This window comes from Paramisgurnus dabryanus, chromosome 22 (genome assembly GCF_030506205.2).
Source record: "Paramisgurnus dabryanus chromosome 22, PD_genome_1.1, whole genome shotgun sequence".
NCBI classification, from domain to species: domain Eukaryota; kingdom Metazoa; phylum Chordata; class Actinopteri; order Cypriniformes; family Cobitidae; genus Paramisgurnus; species Paramisgurnus dabryanus.
Genome location: NC_133358.1, coordinates 12,574,697 through 12,595,061, shown reverse-complemented (window position 1 = coordinate 12,595,061; position 20,365 = coordinate 12,574,697). Strand labels below are relative to the sequence as shown.

Sequence of the window (20,365 nt, the reverse complement as noted above, 5' to 3'; positions counted from 1 at the left end):
CAGGTTTATCAATGCCATCAAAATTATTATTTTGTTTTTGTTTGTTTGTTGGTCACAAAGTACAAAGTAGATGAGGAAAACACAATGCATGGGATGGTGCGCTGTGATTGGTTGAGCAGATTTATTGAATTCTGCAGAGAAGGAAGACTGACGTTTATCGTGGTTTGGAAAAAGGAAGAAAAGATGACAAGGCTGATATCAGATTTAGCTTAAAATTAAAAATTTACTTTTTATACTGACCTGATCCAATACTGATTCTGGCGGTAAAATTTTTTTTAATTATCGCGTTTTGGAACCAATCTCTTCATATGTTCTGTAGTATATGAACATAGTATATTTTAACCGCTAGTATGCTCACCTGACCCAGATTAAACTATGAAATACTCTGCTGTGATTGCATTTCAGATTTTGTTGGATCAATAAGATTTGATCTCACCACTAACGCCAAAACAAGTATCCCATCTGTTTATATTACAGTTCTTTACCCTGAACTGAACTGTTGACATTGAAAGCATAACGAGTGAACCATGTAGAATTTCAAATTACCCTGCAGTATAGTGGTTTCATATTGTCAAGATGACCTCACTTGAATCTTGCATAGCCTATGATGTGTCAACCTCCGTTCAGCTGCAGTCAAATAGACACCCTTGAAGGGCCTATATTTTGGGGAGCATTTTCTTTTCTCTCCTTTTCTATCTGAACCAGGTGCAGACATCCCCATATGGCAAAAAAAAATTGAATTTGGAAATATATTTAGTTTTAACCTTCATATATCAACATATATTTCAAAATGTATTTCAAGGGCAAGCAAATACATTTCTAATTTTGCATCCCATATGGCAAAAAATATATAATAAATATATAAACATATTAATAAAAATATATGATAAATACAAGTAAATTGTATAAAGTTTATTTTTGAAGTTGAAAATATATTTAATTTTAATTTTTTTATTTTATTATTATTATTTTATTTTATTTTATTTTATTTAACATAAACTAAGTTTTTCTTCCAATACGAAGTGAATATATATTTCCTTGCATTGAAATATATGGGCTTAATGTATTTTTTTATGCTTTACAATTTATTTACTTATATACAGATAAATATACAAAAAAATTGCCAAAAATATATCTGTGAAAAATATATTTTTGTAAACATATTCCAAAATATATTTCAGCAAATATATTTCTTGGCCGTTTTGAAATATATTAAAAAATATATTTAAATTTTTTTTTTTTGCCGAATGGGTCTGTCTATCTTTGGCTAGCCTACACTTTTACAAGTATTTTTGTGATGAGATGGCAACCTAGAGTATATTGTCAAAGGCATCATAGGCAGCATTCTGACTTTTCCAGAAGTTTTCACTATTGGCATCATCACAGTAAAGTCTATCCCAGAATGCAGTGTGAATGAAATCAATAAAAATAGCAACTAAGTTGAGAGAAAAGTAGACCAAGGGTTGCCAAACTTTTATTTTTTAGGACCCTCATGGGGTATCTCAGGACCCACCCCAAATTGAATGTATCATAAAAACATGTTTTATGTTTTTTAAATATGTTTTATTTTCTTTGTCGTTTCATAAATGGAATGTAAGTTTTGCAATACTAAAATACCTTATGTTATATCATATCAAAATGCTTGCTAGTCATAATTTGGCAGTGGCAGCCGGTGACTTCTCTTCTGAGGGGCACAAATTTGAAATATGTGTTCAAAGTGTCGTGTGTGGCTCGTCATGTCAAAATATGTGTTCGGTGCGTCATGTGAACCTATGTGCATCATGCTTCATGTCAAAATATCTGCCTGCTGCACATGCGTCAAAAGGGTTTATGATAAAAGAGACGCTCACATTCACAAAATATTCTGACTTAACACTAAACTGTGTTTACACATGAGATTAAGCGAGTATCTGGCAAACGTAAGCATCTCTTTTATCATAACCTGATGATGCCAATAGTAAAACCCCCTTTCCCTTTCCAAGTGTCGTATTTTGAAATGACGCGTGATGCACATATGTTTACATATGTTTTCAAAAAGAAGTCACCGGCCACCACTGTTATAAAGACTAACTGTTTTTTATGACATTCACCTTGATTTCGTGTGACCCACCTTTAACTTCACTTATCACCACCACCCTCCAGGTTATCATAATGGGCACATTGTGATGCGATGGTTCTGGGCTGCGGTGGAGCGTTTCAATAATGAACAGAGGCTGCGTCTGCTGCAGTTTGTGACTGGGACATCCAGTGTTCCCTATGAGGGTTTCGCAGCACTACGTGGGAGCAACGGCCTGCGACGCTTCTGCATTGAAAAGTGGGGAAAGATCACCTCTCTGCCAAGGTATAGTATTGTGAAAGATAACACATATTCTGCATGCAAAACTGTAAATAAACGAAACTAATAAACTGGTACATTTACGCTAGTAAATTCATACATGAGGTAGGCAAAGTTTTAGGGTTGGTGTTACAGACCTGATTACATTTTTGTCAAAAGCAATTTTCTTTCCTGAGCCAACATTTTTTTTTAAAGAAAGGAAGCTTGTGCACCTATAAACAAAATCACTTACATACATTTTTCCCATGAGGGAAAGCCACTCTTATTTTAAATGCATATTTTTGCTAAAGGTCAAAAATGTATGCCTTTTTATACTTTTTAGACCTGGAAATAAAGTTACCTGAGATTACAGAATGAAATTTCACTGTCAGACTGGGATGCTCACTCAGGGTTGATTTGCCTCCGATGTTTCACCTTGAAATTCCATTGCACCTTGTACTTTTGGCAAACAGGAGGGAATACGGATCAAAGCCGGGTGCTGTCAGCGCTAAAGCACAGGCTCATATTTCTCTGTCAGGGTGAGAACGGCTTTGAATTTGACATTGTGTGTACACAGCGTCAGCGGACAGAGCTAAATAAAATAAGGACAATATGATGGATAGGATACAGATGCCTCACTCAGCTTCAGAATTTCACATGGTTTGTCAGTATGAATATGGGTTTTTTGCTTTGACAGGCACGGATGATGTGGCTGTAAGGCTGTGAAATTGTTTCCAACTTAACCAATTTACAGTTTAACATGCTTTGCTGCTTAATATCCAATGGGCTAAAAGACAGTTTAAAGAAAAGGACATTTAAGCTCTACAGTAGTGACCTTCCCATTGTTTGTCTCATTCATGAAGACCGCAATCCCAGAAGGCATTGTGACAAGGTCAGTAAAAATCCATCAAAGATTGCTGACCCTGTCCAAAAAGCCACCTGGTCCTTCGATTTGCTAAAATCTCATATACTGTTGGGTAATGGTCGACAGTGGGCTTTATAGTTGCATTGGTGTGTTTTCAGTACAGATTTGGTGCATGGTATTGTACTGTACTGTTAATAGGAATGCGTGTTAGTGTACTTATAAGGTTCAATTTCTGTTATATACTGCCTATGCCAAGACATGGCAGATAAACACATTTCAACCTTTTTTGTCTCTTTCAGGGCACACACATGCTTCAATCGTCTAGACCTGCCTCCTTACCCATCATACACCATGCTATATGAGAAACTCTTAACCGCTGTGGAGGAGACCAGTAGCTTTGGATTAGAGTAAAGACATGCAGGGCACCTACAGTTTTTTTTAACAAATCTATTACATTTTCAATACCTAAATCCACAAGGGACTTTATAGAGATTTTTAAAGAAAATATATCCTTGGATTTCATGAAATGTTTTGTTTAAAATGACTAGCATGTTTCTGCACCAAAAACACAAAATATAGTATTGTATATAGTATTCAGTCATTGTGGAAATATGATGGCAGGACCGTTACTGTATGTATGCAATAGTAAAAACTCAACTCCAGCCTACTGGACAGACCGAGTAGCCACTGGGTCGTATTTGTCTTCAGCATAACTTTCCCGGTTATGCATCATCACAGTACCCTCTCTCTTAGATTGTTGCAATGCACACCAACTGTAAAGTAACATCTGCTATGACGTCCAACACCTTTCCTGGCTCTAAACCTTTTAAGATATCTATTTATTAAACTCAAAAGGACAACAAATTGTTTACCTTTACATTACTTTGAGAGATTTTGTATTGAGGAGCTACTATACAGTAGCTACTACAGATGCTTCCCAAATGGTGACCCTCAAAATCAAATTCTGGTTTAACACACATCAAAGTTTGATTTTACATTGATTTCATGATCTTACTTTCAAAGATATCATGGTTATATTTTCACATAATGTTCTTTACATTGTCTTGGATTATTTTATGCAGAAAACAATACAAGCATTTAGCTCCACCCACTGAACGCAGATGTGTCCAATATTCCACAAATTTTATGTTTCTTACTACCCATAATGCACTGTGTCTCGCTGATTTTCTTCACTGGCTACTAGATGCTCTTTACACTACAAAATGGGACCGACCTTATGTCTGATTTATTCACTGTCTATGTTTGAAATGGAATACTAGCATACTAGTTACTACTGTATATTTTAGCATGTAAAACGGTACACTAAGTACAAAAAATATACTTTTTCAAACAGTAATCTGCTTTAGTATGCTAGTTCTAAACCGTATTATAATTCAGTGAGAGGTTTCCATGTAAATTCACAGTAAATTTATTCATATTTAAACATAACATACTTGTAAACATTAAATACAATATATTTATATTATTATTAATATATAACCATCAAACATGAATCTCAAATATATGTCAATGTCCTCCTTTGCACAGTATACATAGTATTTACTGCAAAAGTACTACAGATCGTATGGTAGTATGCTATTTCGAACATTGCATTGTGACTCCAGTACGTTTAAAGGGGACATATCATGTAAAACTGATTTTTCCATGTTTAAGTGCTATAACAGGGTCCGTAGTGCTTCAATCAACCTAGAAAATGTGAAAAAACCTAGAAATGCTCTGCAAGCATGTGAAAAATATATCATTGAAATTTGGTTCCCCTTGTGATGTCAGAAGGGGATAATACTGCGCCTTCATTTGCACTATCCAACCACGGCACTGCCATTTAGTGCATGATCAGCTCTTTCTTATTTAAAAGGACACACCCAAAAACAACTTCACATACGTACTCTGAGGACACCAAAGATTTATTTGACAGCTTAAAAATGTCTTGTGAAATGTCTCCTTTAAGAAGATGCACCTTACACCAAACTCATAATTTTATTTACTGATTTAGGAGTGTAGATGTTAAACTTAACTTCACTTACCTCCCTTTCTCTGGTCTGCTAATATGCTGAGTGCTTAAGTTTAAAATAGGAAGTACACATGGACACACAATTGACGTGGGTGATGTAACTGACTTTACCAATTAGCAACATAAAGCTCATCAGATACCAGGGTCTGTCTGGCCAAAGAAATAACTCATGAACTGTCTCAACAATGCCTCCAGTTCTTTTTTTAGGGCCTGGGATGAAATCGTCCTTAAACCCTAGTTGTAAGATTAATTATTCTTAATGCAATTAATTTTGTTGCGAACTCATGGATGTTGAGATCTCACATTTCATTTGATCTTTTTATTAACCAGTTGAATGATATTATAATGGATTGTTCCACAGCTTCTATTGCAATATGCAGCTATCATACAAATACACACTCTAAAAATAGTAAGTTGACTTTACTTAAAAAATTGAGAAAATGTGTTGCTTTAAAACATTAAGTAAGCAATTTTTATATGTTATGTTTCCTCTGGTACACATATGCAACAGCAAATATCAAAACAACTTTATGTAGAGGATACGTGACAAAATTAAGTTTAAGTCAATTAATAATTTTAAAGCGTAACTAAACCCCTGGTCAGAGCCTGACTCCACCCACTGCAATATTTGAAAAATGCAAGAAAAGTGGGCAGATCCCAACGGAGATAGAGGGGACGAACTAAGCTCGTATCAAGTGTGTGGTGAGATCGTAACAAGGGCGTGGTGAGCTTGAACCTGCTTACGTCACGAGTCATTTCTTGGACCCAACATCCAATAGGAAAATTCAACTGCAGTAGCCACCGTTCAACCTCAAGAGGGCAGCACTCAGACGTTTTTACACCATATATTGTAGTATTGAAACACTTTATATCCAAATGTCAAAAAACTTACTAAAATCAATGAACAGCACTAATAAAGCGTCATTCTTACAGATCATTAACTAAAAAAAGTTGGTTTGGGGTTTAGTTACTCTTTAATTTTATTTAAAAATTCAATTGTTAATTTTTTTTTTTTTTTTAATACAACCATTAAAACGCATCATTCTGTCAACCACAAAAAGAGACAAAGCCCATGGGTTACTTTTTGTAGCGTGGGATCTGCCATTTTAATGCATGCAAGCTCTTACACTGTATTATTTACATTAAAGCATTGGCAGACACTAGTATCCAAAGGACCTTACAGTGAATTACAAAGTATACATTCTTATCAGTATGTTTTTTTTTTATGAGACCCATGACACTGTTGCATGGTTCATTGATATCGTCCTGAATAATGTAACTGACTTAAAATGGGATGTAATTGAGTTGAAAGAAAGTATGTTTTCCGAAGGGTCCACCTTTTGGAGGGTTGTTCATTTAATTTGTGGATTAAACTGCATAATGCTTGTTTTAATGATCTTTAACAGAAATTGTAAGGTGGCTGGTCATTTGCTGTTGTTTACTGTTGAGTTAATGTTATATTGATGTATTTATATCATTTTTATTTGTTTGCAATTTTGTATTTTCTATTCTTTTTATATACAGCTATGAGTTAAAAATAATGCTTATACAAAAAAAACTTTACCTGCAATGAAGAATGATAATGTTATTATTTGAAATATGTAAATAGATTCTGCAAGAAGACAAATTACTGTCAGTCTTGTTTTTTTCTGACATCAAGCCCATCTCTTCTACATGAGCAAACTTTGCTTTTAACATTTTTGGGCCTTTCCCCTTGCTTTGTTTTTGGCCCACACTGTACATAAATGTCAATAAATTACCCTTCGTAATTTCTTTGCTTAACTTGCAAACTGTACACAGAGGACTGGAAATGATTTGAAAAGTAGGGGACACATTAATCATGGCTACTGATAATCTCAGCAAAAGTGGTGAGAACATAGTTAAATGATGGGTTGTTGGTAAATCCCTACCGTAAATACAGTGCCAATACACAAACTTGAAGTCATCATTACACAGTTGAAACACTAGAGGGCCTCACACCAGTGGTCTTAAGTATTCAGAAAGCACAAGCTGTTTGTGATTTGCTGACTTTAGATGGTTTTGAAAGTAAATACGTGTTCCCAGAAGAAAACCAAGTACTTATTTTGATGTCACCACAAGGTGCATTTATTATCTTTTGAAATTAAATTTTGTAAATAATTAGGCTAACATCTTAAATATTTAAAGGTATATGATTAAGGTTTAAAGGTGTAGTAAATTAAATTAACATAACAATTTATAATGTAAAATAACTATAGTTAAATACATATTTTAAAGTATGCAGGACAAATGTAAATGTGTATGCATGTGTTTCAAGTTTTGTTACCTTTGGGGGACGAAATGTCCCTACAAATCCAGTAAAATATCAAATCAGCTACATTGAGGACACCTTTATATAGAGATCCAAATGCAGACAACAGCTTGATCAAGGGATTAAATAATGTTATATAATCTAATAGCCAACATTGCAGGAACCTTAAGGAAAATATACATGATTAAATAAATTGTTAAAATTATCTGAAATAAGTTAATATGTTAAAAATCATAATTTGTCGGTGTGTTTAGGACATATAAGCTGAAAACATTCAAATATAATGTCATTAAATAAAAAAATATATATTTTCTAGAAAGCACAGGAACCGAAAGACGTTTAATTGTTTGAGAACCCTCTCAAGTTCTCAAAATTATATTCAGTCTATTTATACCCGCATGAGTGACTTTAATTAATTAATTGATTGATTATCTCGATGTCACACAAGGGAAACCTCACTCCGCCCACTGGTGTATTCTCGAGTGTGACTGGTGAACAGCCTTGCCATTCACATCCGTTACCACGGCAACTGAACTCAGAGGAGTCGCTTGCTCGGCTTCGGTTGAATCGCTTTCAAGCAAACGAGTGGTGGAGAGCTCCTCTCATCACCTTCTGAACATTAAACTCAAACATTTTATCCGTCAGCTAGGAGGAATTTCAGTCGAAGATGAACGCATCAATACTTGTGTTTTTAGATACGTTTCCATGTTCGTAATTTTAGGTGAACATTCAGCCAGGATAACCGTTTTATTAAGTGAGGTAGACGCAGTATTGGTTGCTCCGGGTCACCTGTTGGACTGGGTTTGCAGGTAAAACAGGTATTGGTGAAAAATTAAACAAAATAACTTAAAACAGCAGTTATGATTCCCGAATGTCCTCGTGCTCCGGATTCCAGTCAAGTTCGGGTTGAGTCGGGTCAGAACCGCTCCGGTTTACTGCGCGACATCAGAACCGCCATTAGGCGCGAGACGTTCACTGAGCACTATGACATCATTCCGGGGAAAGAGCTGGGCAGGTATGATGGACACTCACACACTTATCCATCAATAGTTGTGTTAGTTTGTCATGTGTAGCCTATGTTTGTGTGTGTAACTTATAAATTATAATATTATCCAACAGTCAGAGCAATAGTATTTGTCTTCCATTATAGAAGTTAAAGTTTTAGAATTAGTAGTGTCTTTTCAAAAGTATACAGGTATGTGATCCATTTTGACAAAGTAAAGCCACAACATGTATCAAACAATTTGTTCATTGATACAGATGTATTTCTCTTAATTTAAATGGCTTGTCCTGACTCAGGACAGCTAGGCTTAAATGTCTGTCCATTGCAAATGTGTGCATTCTGTGCCATTGCATGCATTTATTCTCATCTGCAATAAAATCCATACGGAGAATAAGACATTTTTGATGCATGGCTTAAAATAAAGTAACACTGCATTAAAATGACTTGACAGATAGAAAGACTATTCATCATGAAAGATGTTTAATGAAACACTCAATAAATGGTTGCTGGCAGTACAGTAATGTATGAATTATAATGCTGGACCGCTTGATCGTAAAACAGGATAATTTAATGTCCACTGCTTAGATGCCAGGGCTTAGTGGTTTTAAAACAGTAAGTAAGTGATACAGAGCTCTGTGTTGTTGGTGGGTGTTCCTGCACTATTTGCCTTGCAAATACTTTGGGATGTGTATTACTGATAGATGTATGCAAACCAAGCAACATGTTATCTTTTGACCCTTTAATTTTTTCAATATTAAAAAATTGTTGTTTAATCTATAAACAGATACATTTAGCTTTTGCATGACAAATTAAAGTTAGACGGGATGCATATTTGAACGCCCCACTAGTCACTAACCAAACTTTAATAGTTAAATTGGTTTGCTATCTGATCCGTTTGTTTGCAAAACATAAACATTAATGGACAGAAGATTGAAAGTGCATCTGTCTGAATGTCTGCCACCAGGCGTGCAGTTTAAGCTAAGCAATTTCACATGAGTACACTTGTAGGAAGCAGGAGTCCATATTTAATGTTTCCCTAGTTAAATTTGAATTGTCCAGGATCTTAGGGATAGGATTGACCTCTCCAGCTGTTTTGGTTTTGATGGCTATGTGTACACAGAGAAGCTTTTCAGAGTCTTCTGTTTGAGATTTCAAAGGATGCCAATAGGTTTGTGATGATGATTTTTGTTTGTTTTTAAATCTTTAAATGGTCTTGCCTAGGGATGGGCATGATTAATCGACGATCGATAATTGATCGTTAAGAATTTAGTCGATGACGTTAATTTGTTATTGATTAATCGAATACTTTTTTTTTATCTAATGCAGGTTGCGTTGCCTAAGCGTAGCATATGTCTTGCGCTGCTTTAGAACACCGCATATTCCAGCACATATATCTTCCGTTTGTCTAACTAAATGTAGTTTAACTGTCTGCCACAAGTTGATCTTGTAATAAAGGTCTCATGGAGGAAAACACGCTGTATTTTATTATTCAACATTTTTTAATTATAAATGTTAAATAATTGAAGAGTTTGGTTCCAAAACGCAATAAATCCATTTTGACAAATTTCGGTAAAAACGTGTTTTCTATACCAAGAAAGTGACAAGATGAAAACCACTATTTTCTGTTACAAACTTTCACATAGCATCTTTAGGTTATAAAAACATAAGAAATTCAAATCCATAACTTGATTTTCAAAGATTTATTATAAAAATGAATAATTTTTTCCACAAAATGCAATAAATCCATGACAGTTTTTTATTTCAAAATGCTATAAATCTATTAAATCAATGTATAAATGTGCATTCATCTTTACCATTTTATATTTATTTAGTTGACTAGTGGTATTCATGATTAAAAAATAAACATTAATGGCATTAACCAAAACACTTACTTTGTTATATTAAGAACACATTGCTGCGGTTATATTTGACGTCGTCTCTTTACATTTTCACAGCGATCAGCTGTAAAATGTTTTGGTCCCGCTCGATTTTCGTTGACTTTGAGTAAAATAATGTAAAGTTTTCATAAGATCCTCTGGGGTCAATGTTTTAGCATGAGAAGCTTGATGCTGTCTGGAGAACAAGCAGCAGAGTGCCTCTCGCGGAAATTATTAGATGTTGATGGCTTACGTTTCTTTCCCGTCACAGAAAACCATCACAGGTTTAGCAATGCTATTAAAGTATTATTTTGTTTTGTTTGTTGATCACGAAGTACAAAGTAGATGAGGAAAATTAGGATTCCGTGTACTCAGCGCGCCGCCATGTTTGTTTACATTGCGTGAATGGTCCGCTGTAATATCAGGAATGGATTTATTGCGTTCTGTAAAAAAGGAGGAGTGGCGTTTGTCGCATTTTGGGAACAAAGGGAGAAAAGATGACAGAATATCACGGCGGGTATTGGATTTTGCGTAAAATTAATTATTTACTTTTAACTACTGACCTGATATAATACTGATTTTGGCAGTAACTCATTTTTTTCAAAAATGGCGTTTATTGCGTTTTGGAACCAAACTCTTCAATTATTTTTTATGCTAAAAATATTAATAATTAATCGATAGTCGATCGTTAATTCTCCCAACGATCGACTAAAAAAATTTAATCGAATGCCCATCCCTAGTCTTGCCCCACCCTACATTTTCACGCTTAGGGGGCGTGCAGACCAAAGCATTTAAAAGCGTCTAAAAAAAAACAGGCGGACGCTGACTGTAGGCGCTTGCCAGCTATTTCCAGCTGAGCGCTTTGGTTGCTATGATACTTCTGCTTTGTTTACAAATCATTGAACGATGCCTGATTGGTAAATGCGATATTAGTCCCGCCCCTCCTCCACTGTGATTGGACGGCTGAGTGAAAAGTGACATTGACGAGCTGAGCATTTCACCCAAAGTTGAACATTTTCTATGTATTGATTGTTTATTGGTAAAGCACTTTGATTAACTTTGGTTGTTTTTAAGTGCTCTATAAAGTTTGATTTACTCATCGCTTTTTGTTCAAAATGTTGGTGTATCCCTACTAGTTTATAAATAAGATCCCAAGATGTAACGCTCTTTGGCCAGGCTTGATGTTTGGAGGGCATAATCACTTTAAGTCTCTATCCAGTAGGGATGCGCCGATACCACTTTTTTGGAATACGAGTACGAGTACTTGCATTTCAGTACTTGCCGATACCGATACCGAGTACTTAATAAAAAACATGATTTAAATTTACAGGTAACAGCTTTAGTCATATAATTTAACAAAAAAACAAGGGACTAGTTTTCCAGTTTGTTGTAAACTCTGCCTCTTTGGACAACACAAGAGGCATTAACCCCTTACACGCCGCTCAAACAGAGACATTTCTCAGACCGTGGTATCGATCCCTGGTATCGGGGGACTTTTAACGAGTACGAGTACTTTAGAAAATGTGGTATCGAGGCCGATACCCGATACCAGTATCGGTATCGCTGCATCTCTACTATCCAGTATGCAAGATGATGTTTCAAGATGCCATTACTTATAACTTTAAAAATAATCACTCATTGCTATCTATCAGCAAAACATTGCCACTGATTCTTGTCTTTCAAAAGCTTTCCTGCTGTGATGTGTCTCTGTACATAGCATGAGGTGAAATCGGAGCAGTCCTGCGGTTTCTAGATGCTCAACTGTGGAAAATTGCAGGGCCGCCACACTGCATTCCTTTGCCACTGTGCTTTGGGAACACCCAGCCCTGACGGATCAGAACCAGTACTTTACCATTGTGTGTGGACACAGGCCAAGTGCTTTAGATCAACAAATGCCTTCACTATGCGTGTATGCACGCTTCAGATTTAAGCCTTAGATATTTGATGGGAAGAGGTCTATGTAAAATGAGAACTGTAATTTGCGTTCAAACATTTGGGCGACACTTTATCCTTTTGCATCTGACGTGCCAAGTTTCTTAATACTGTGTCACAAATTGGTCATGGCACCGTGCCATTTACAGTTTGCTGCCGTTTGAAAGAACAATGTTCGGTCTTATCAGCTATGAACTGCAGCATATGTATGCCCCATTTGTATGGCATTACTAGATTTTTTTACTTTGCAAACAATGTTTTCTTGCATTTTTCAAATATTGCCAGTGGGTGGAGTCAGGCTCTGACCAGGGGGTTAGTTACTCTTTTAACTGAAAACCTTTTATGCATTTTTGCTGTTCATTTAGGTCTTGTGTACACAAAAGTGTACATCCTCCTCTACTGTGATTGGACAGCTGAGTGAAAAGTGACTTGACAAACTGAGCATTTCTCCTAAAGTTGAAAAATTTCCAACTCTGGGCGCTCCGTGATGAATGCGGAAAAACGCAGAGCGCCACTGCTTATTGCAGACAAAAAATGCAAAGCCACTATGCCATTGTAAGTCTCACCTCCCAGTTAAAAGAGCCAATCATCAATCAAAAAGATGTACGAATCTCTAAGGAAGGGGCTATATACAGAGTCATGTAAGGTGATTTTCAACCTGTGCTAATGTGCAGCAGCTGAAACGAATTTGAGCGCAATTTGAGCTTAAGGAATAGTAAATTATTATGGTATAACTTGTGTCGGGTATGATTGTCTGTCTGTCATATGTTTAATTGTGATTTTAGTCTGCGATTTTACAGATATGTCTTTTCCCATTCAAGTAGATTGCAGATGCATGACCTGGCTGCCTATTGGTGTGACTTTCCTAAAGGAACTTTGGTATTATCTACTTTTATGGTATTACACAAACATGCCGCACAAGCCCTGAAAAGTGAAGCCAAAACGTCTTGATCGCCCCCCCCAGTGACTGGTCCCAGTATAGGTCATAAACCCCGCCTCCCCATGTTATTCAATAGGACTTGAGACCAACTGTTTGTTTTTAAAATAAATTTGTGATTTAGTTATTTAATTATATAAAAACGTGGTGTCACGTCATGATTGACAGCTGTGATATCGTGTGATATGCGCATTCTGCGAGGGCGGGGTCTTGATTTCGTGGCTTTACTTCATGCTCACTACTGCGCATGACTGGTCCCGAAATCACTACTTCGCAGACTCAAGACCCAAGGTGTCAGCGCCATATCGGGACACTGGCAGCTTCACTTTTTACCAATGGAAGAGGGCGTCGTCCATCTTTTTTTACAGTCTATGGTATCACATAATTGACAGCTGTCAAATAATCAGGCTTAGCTTGGTTATTTTGAATATCTCTTTAATTTTGTTTTTGTCGGATGTCAGTTAACTTTGTTATCTTTTAATTAAACTTGTATTCTCTGAGCACATTTGGGAGGGATGTGTTTACATTGTAGAGATGGATGACACCACAGTCTCACTGTTGTCTTAAACAGCATGTCATCAGCTGAAAATTTCTCACCCTCATAAATCTCACGGGCTTTCTGTGAGGCCTCCATCCCCGCTTCAGTTCTGAGTGATCGCCGGATGTGTGCAGTGTGATTTCTCCACGGGACTTTCCCATTACTTTATATAAGGGCAGTTTTCTGCTGCTTTTTCCCTGAGAATCTCTGATAGCTGAGCGGGATGCCATGACATCATGGCCATTCATGTTGTATGGGTCTGATATCCCAGTGGAAACATCTGTTGTGCACCATGGAAACAGAGAGAGGGTGACAGTGCCGGCGTCTGCATCATCCAAAAGCCTGTTTTTTATTGAACCTTTTTTATGGTCAAGTGTCAGAAAGTGGCAATAATGTGCTCAGGCAAACTTTGAATGGCTCTTATATGTACCAAGAAGAAACAATATTTTTTTTCTGTATAGCTCACAACAAGGTAATGAGGTTTATCAAAAACTTGTCAGGTTTGTCATTTGTTTTTCTCAGGAAAGCCACTGTTTAGCAAAACGTGAGGTGCTGAAATGACGTAGTCAGGTCTCAAAACTGCGTACAAGCTTGCAGATGATGTAATGCCCTTTCCAAAGATAGTTAGAAAATATCTGTCGCTGTAGCAGTGGACCATGTAAACAGGCGCCCCTCGCTCTTCTGTGGTCACATGTCAGAGTTCATTATTCGTCCATGTCATAGACAAAGCAGCCCTCCGCTTTTAAACCAGAAGCCTTTTTTCACTCTTCTGTGAACATGCATGCACTGTTGGGTCACCTTATTTTTGTTCCCCACCTTTAAGTGCTTCTGTCAAACGGACCATGACTAACTAATTGCCCTTGCTCTCTTACATGTCTAATGCTGATTAATGCAGTCGACTAAAAGCCAGCACTTCTCTCGAAGATGTCTTAATAACAGTAAGACCAAAAGCTGGTGTTTAGCTAAAGCGCACATGTGCTCACTTGGCAGAAATATAGTGCTTATGCCCTTATGTAACATACTTATTAAATATGGTGTGAAAAGGCAGAAAGTTACACTACAGGGAAACTACAACATCAGCACCTCATTTCTTTAACAAACAGCTGTTGTGTAAAAGCCTGTTTGTGTCCTATAGACTAAACCTTTAATAGGTGAGGACTGTTTAATGGCTCCAGATGGTCTTTAGGGTGTGTGTGTTTTTTGCTGGTTAGCTTGCTGACAACACAGTACATGAAACTTAAATCTTAAGGTAATTATGCACTCCTAAAACCAGTAAATGGTCAAGTATCCTAAGGTGTTTGGACTGAACATGCATTTGATAGGATTGTTTGTTTTTTTTCAAGTGCATGTTATAAATGTGATTTTTTAAATTGATAAGGACTTCCTACTTATCAAAGAGCCATAATGCATGAAAGAGCTGTGCATAATATGGCCTTTGCCATTCAGAATCAGCATCAGACCGGAATTTTTAGTATGAATGACAATTAATCGTTCCAGCCCTATTGTCAAAGATGAACTTGCAAAGTGGCTTGTTATTCTACAGTGTGAAGGCAATAAACTTTTATCATTTAGGTGTCAAGCAAAGACTATAGCTATTATAGTCAAACCGCCAGTTACAAAAAATGTCCTAGTCAGCATCTATGAATTTGTCACAAGTAGTTGTGACCTCAAAACCTGTTTGACTCCAAGAAAAGAGTTCAGGGTTCACAAGTTTCTCTTAAGGCTGCAGGGAGGCTTTCCCACGAGCTGAAATTTTACTTTACCAGTCTATAAATGCTAGTTAGGGCTGTGCGGTATTGGGGGCGAACATATCTGTAATGTTGGGATAAATGGTGATATGCGTTAACTACCACTGTGTTTTCTACAAGATAAAATAAATGTTTGCATGCAAGTCAAAACGCGATAAACGCCACTCCTCCTTTTCCACAGAATGCAATAAATCCGCTCCACAAATTACAGCGCACCATTCCACGCAATGTAAACAAACAATGGCGGTGCGTTGAGGACACGAAATCTTAGTTTTCCTCATCTACTTTGTACTTCGTGATCAACAAACAAACAAAAACAAAATATTACTTTAATGGCATTGATAAACCTGTGATGGTTTTCTGTAACGGGAAAGAAATGTAAGCCATCAACATCTAATAATTTACACGAGAGGCACTCGGGAGACGGGTGCTTGTTCTCCCGACAGCATCAAGCTCTGTCATGCTAACACATTGACCCCAGGCGATCTTATGAAAAACTTTCCATAATTTTACTCAAAGTCAACGAAAATCGAGCAGGACCAAATCATTTTACAGCTGATCGCTGTGAAAAATGTTAAGCGACGACGTCAAGTATAACTGCAGCAATGACAGTGTTATTAATATGACACAGTAAGTGTTTTTAATGCCATTAATGTTTTTATCAGTGTATAACACTAGTCAACTAAATGAATATAACATGGGAAAGATGAATGCACATTTATATATTTATTCAATAGATTTATACCATTTTGAAAAAAACTTAAAAAATAATCAGTTTTTATAATAAATCTTCGAAAATCAAATTATGGATTTTAATTTTTTATGTTTTTATAACCTAAAGATGCTATGTGAAAGTTTGTAACAGAAAATAGTGGTTTTCATCTGGTCACTTTCTTGTTATTGAAAACATGTTTTTACCGAAATTTGTCAAAACGGATTTATTGCAAAACTTCATATTAAACCATATCAATATTGACAGTATTTCATCACGTATCTCGCAGCAAAAAAAAAAGAATCCATAGATTGCCAGAGCTCAATATACCACCCAGCCCTACTACCAGTAGGCCCGTATCTGACCCTCTGTGTTTTCTTACAAGTAATTTCAACGTTCTCAGAAGTTCTTTATAACCTTATAGCCTTCAAAAACTTCTGACCATTTTAACCATATACCCAAACAAAGAGACCATTTACTTTAGATGGCCACTGTTTTACATAAACTATGACCCTGGCTTCAACTCTAGGCATGCCCGCATGAAAGCCTTCGCACTCAGGGTGTTGTCTGTGTAATGCCACAGGCTCTGGAAATGTGCTGACATAGCTGCAGTGGAAGCCGGCAACTTGTTTTTGAAGGCACCCAGCTCCCAATCCCAGTCTTTCCAGCATCTTTAGTGCTCAGTCAACAGCCTTCAGTTTTGGTTAACCGCAGAGTGCTTTTTGAATGCTATATAATAACAAAAGTCACATTTGACAACGCATCTGTACCACATCATGGCAAATGTGACCTAAAAGTATTTGTAAGTCATGCACACATTGTGAACTTTTCGTGATTGGTCACAGGCTCACGCAACAGACGTTAAAGTCTACAAAAACAAAAGTATTCAAAGTACTTCAAAGGAACATTACTACAGTAGCTACATATAAAAGATAGACTCTCTTAGGCCATTGTTGTGGTAAGATTTAACAGCCTTAGACTTCTAGAGTGTCAGGCATTATGTGAAGAGATTAGACCTTTTCCTTTATCACAGTTCCTCAAATTTTTAAGATGTCTAGAGAAGTGGGGACCAGATTAACACTACTATGTGGAAATGAAGGTATGGCAAAGCTGTGCAGTCAAGTACAGTAAAAGCCTATTAGGTTTTCAAAGGAGCGGAAGGTACTTTAGCCTTTCTGAATCAAAGTGATTTAGACTGTTGGTCTTTATAAATGTTTTTTTTTTTTAGTCATAATGAGACTTATAAACAATATCTTAGAGACTTTCATCATTCATAGGTAGCTGCAGTTAGTATTTTGTCAAAAAAAGTATGGACAATTTCAGCAGTAACAACATAAACAAACGGCTTTCGTGGAACAAACGTAACTTCCGGTAAACTCCGCAAAGAATAAATAACTACGAATATCTTTTTAGAGTAGTTTACTTCTGATAACAAGCTAAATAAACAACACATAGATTACTAAGTTCAAATCATAGCTAAAGCGTATCAAAAACTACACTTAGCTAACGTTACTGTGTAAGATGTGTACTATACTGTATAATGTATGCAGTCTTAACTACAGATCGGCTGCAAACCTCCTATCAAATAGCGGTAATCCATGATCGCTGTTTTCACTCGAGTTCAGTTTAGCCACTAGTCAGACCCTTAAACAGAGAGATCGGAAGGAAAGTTCCTCTCAGACGCGTAATCACTTCACCGCACGTGCGTCCGATGAAACGGTCTATACCAAAGCGTTTAAGCGTTGCTGTGATATTTCTTCTTTGTTTATCAGTCATTGAATGATGCTCCGAATGGTTGTTGTAATACTTGTCCCGCCCTCCTCCACTGTGATTGGACGGCAAAGTGAAAAGTGACATTGACGAGCTGAGCGTTTCCCCCAAAGTTGGACATTTTTCAAAACGGCAGCTGTTGGAATTTTTGAAAAGCGCTGCACTTCAATTGGAAACAATTGAAAACATACGCCGGCCGTTGGCATAAATGCATTGGTGTACACGTCCCCTAATTCCGTACTTTTTTTTTTTTATTACTGGTTATGGTGATATTTGGGGTATTACCTTGCAGTCTGATTGGTTTGAGTAAGGAGAGCTATTGTATTTTCAGTCTGGAGCTAGAACTGCACGCAACACTTGGGATGTATATCTGACTGAAAAAACAACTAGATGGAGTGTGGCTGGTGGGGATGTAATGCAATATAAAATGTGCATCATGATATGCATTTATTAGCTGAACTACCATCTGATGCCTTCGTACATGGATGAATAGGTCAGGTGAAACTGAGTGAACTACCAAAGTAGTTTCAAGATTTATCTGTTAAGTACTCATTCAAAATGGCCAAAATGCTTATCCCCAAGTCTTTAAATGCTTACTGGTATTTGCACATGTATGCCGAATCTAGTCTAACACATTTGAGAGGAGCTGGTATTGCATGTCAGGATTAGAGAGAGCGCAGGGTCAATGAGAGTAACTTAACATTTAATGAGAGTTTGTAATTGAGGTTGCATTGATCACTGATCGTTTTCTGGCATCACATGGATCTTTTCTGGCCATCTTCCCATTGATATTCGACGATTCTGTCACATCTCACATGACCAAATTACAGACATTTTACTGTGCAAAACATTTTTGTTCACCTTGTTTTTGAAGAAAATAGAAAAGTTGTGGCAGCTGCGAGTAGTAAATCTGTTTTGGACAGAATAGGGTTGAAAACAAGGGCAGCTTCCTTTTGAAGACTGAAACACCATGACTGTCACGTGAGCTTATAGCATAGTCCATGTGTCCTGTTTTAGGTTTACATGCATGTATCTGCTTGCATCCCTGATCTCAGGGAAGTAAGAGATGTATCATGATGCTTGTCTAGTTTCCAGTGAAAAGTTTAGTGGTGTCCATCCTAGTTAAAGTTTTAGATATTTGTTGTGTAGAGATCTCTCAGTAGGGTATTAAACCACGGTAGTGCATGGCACAACATTCTGGCACGACCAGATACATCCGTACATCATTGCAGTGGCCCTTGCACAGCCTTCTCTATAATTTTGTTGTTTGTAAAAGCAATATGTGTTTTGTAAATTTGTACACAAGCCCAAAAATACATCTGTTTGTGGTTTGGCAGGCCCCAAATTTGCTTAATTTTGCAGGGTTTTCTTTAAACTATATAGTTGTCTGTAGTGTTGCATGTGCCGCTTACAAACAAGAACAATAATAACAACCTTTTTTTTTCCAGATACTGTAGCAATTGAGCTGTTTGCTCATTAGCATTAAAGCAACTTCGCCTTTTACCTGATATTTTTCACAATGAACTAAGTTTTCTGTTATTGTTTTTCCTAATTTTGCATTGGCTCATGCCCACAGTTGGACAAAACAGTTGTCCTATTCAGATGGCAGGTGAGTTATGCAGGGTTCACACAAGACGTGGTAGAGGCGAGTTGAAAAATCTGAACTTCCGCGGATTTCCGCGCCGCGTTTACCAATCAGGACCTTGCTGTAGTGACGTGATTACAGGAAGCGAGCGAAGTCTCAGCTGAGTTGCAGAAGCTCCTCCCATGACGCGAATTTCCGCTTGAATGTCTCGAATGACTAGAATTTCACACTCGGCTGTCATGAGAGAATGAAGCGAGTAAACCCAAATGTTGAAGTGTCCAACTACACGCGAATATTGCGTTTTTGCCGCATCTACTGCAGCTGGTGTGAATGCACCATAAATCTCATCTTCCTTCCTCTTCAGGTTGAAATGAAGATGAAGATGCTCATCTGATCTTGCTTCACTTCCATGTCGGTCACTGTGGAGGTTGTGCTGGAATGCACTCATTCTTTTGTCTGTGGGGCAGTCATGGTCAAACATCTTATAGTTAAGTCCTCCAGAAACTTTTTAACAAGCCTTTTTCACAGACGCCTACATGCATCTTCGAAAGCCCATCAGCCTTTTTGCTGTGAGAACGAAGCAATTATGAATAACGTCTCATATGGTTTGAAACATATGTGTGGGTTTCTGTAATCCTGGGCCAGAGAGAGCAGATGGACAGAGTAGGCTACTTCAGGACATGTCACTGCTTGATTCGGGATGCCCTCTCGCAGGGGTATTCATGCAGATTTCCTACACAGCTCAGCCATCTCTTCCAGCTA

General features: G+C 37.1%; 2 protein-coding genes across 12 annotated transcripts in view; both read left to right on the top strand.

Moving 5' to 3' along the window:
- Window positions 1–3,855, top strand: part of hecw1a (HECT, C2 and WW domain containing E3 ubiquitin protein ligase 1a) — a 75,348-nt gene extending 71,493 nt beyond the window's left edge. For all 10 annotated transcript variants that reach the window (XM_065294814.2, XM_073813203.1, XM_065294815.2 and 7 more), the window contains 2 exons: window positions 2,143–2,341; window positions 3,479–3,855. In XM_065294814.2, the coding sequence (XP_065150886.2) occupies window positions 2,143–2,341; window positions 3,479–3,590 (311 nt within the window). In that variant the 3' untranslated portion in view covers window positions 3,591–3,855. The remainder of the gene's footprint in view (window positions 1–2,142; window positions 2,342–3,478) is intronic.
- Window positions 3,856–8,032: 4,177 nt separating this feature from the next.
- stk17a (serine/threonine kinase 17a) overlaps window positions 8,033–20,365 on the top strand; it is a 91,150-nt gene continuing 78,817 nt past the window's right edge. Inside the window, exon 1 of one of the 2 annotated variants that reach the window (XM_073813217.1) lies at window positions 8,033–8,516. In XM_073813217.1, coding sequence (XP_073669318.1) covers window positions 8,362–8,516 — 155 coding nt within the window. In that variant the 5' untranslated portion in view covers window positions 8,033–8,361. The remainder of the gene's footprint in view (window positions 8,517–20,365) is intronic. The other variant, XM_073813218.1, reaches the window with a different exon arrangement.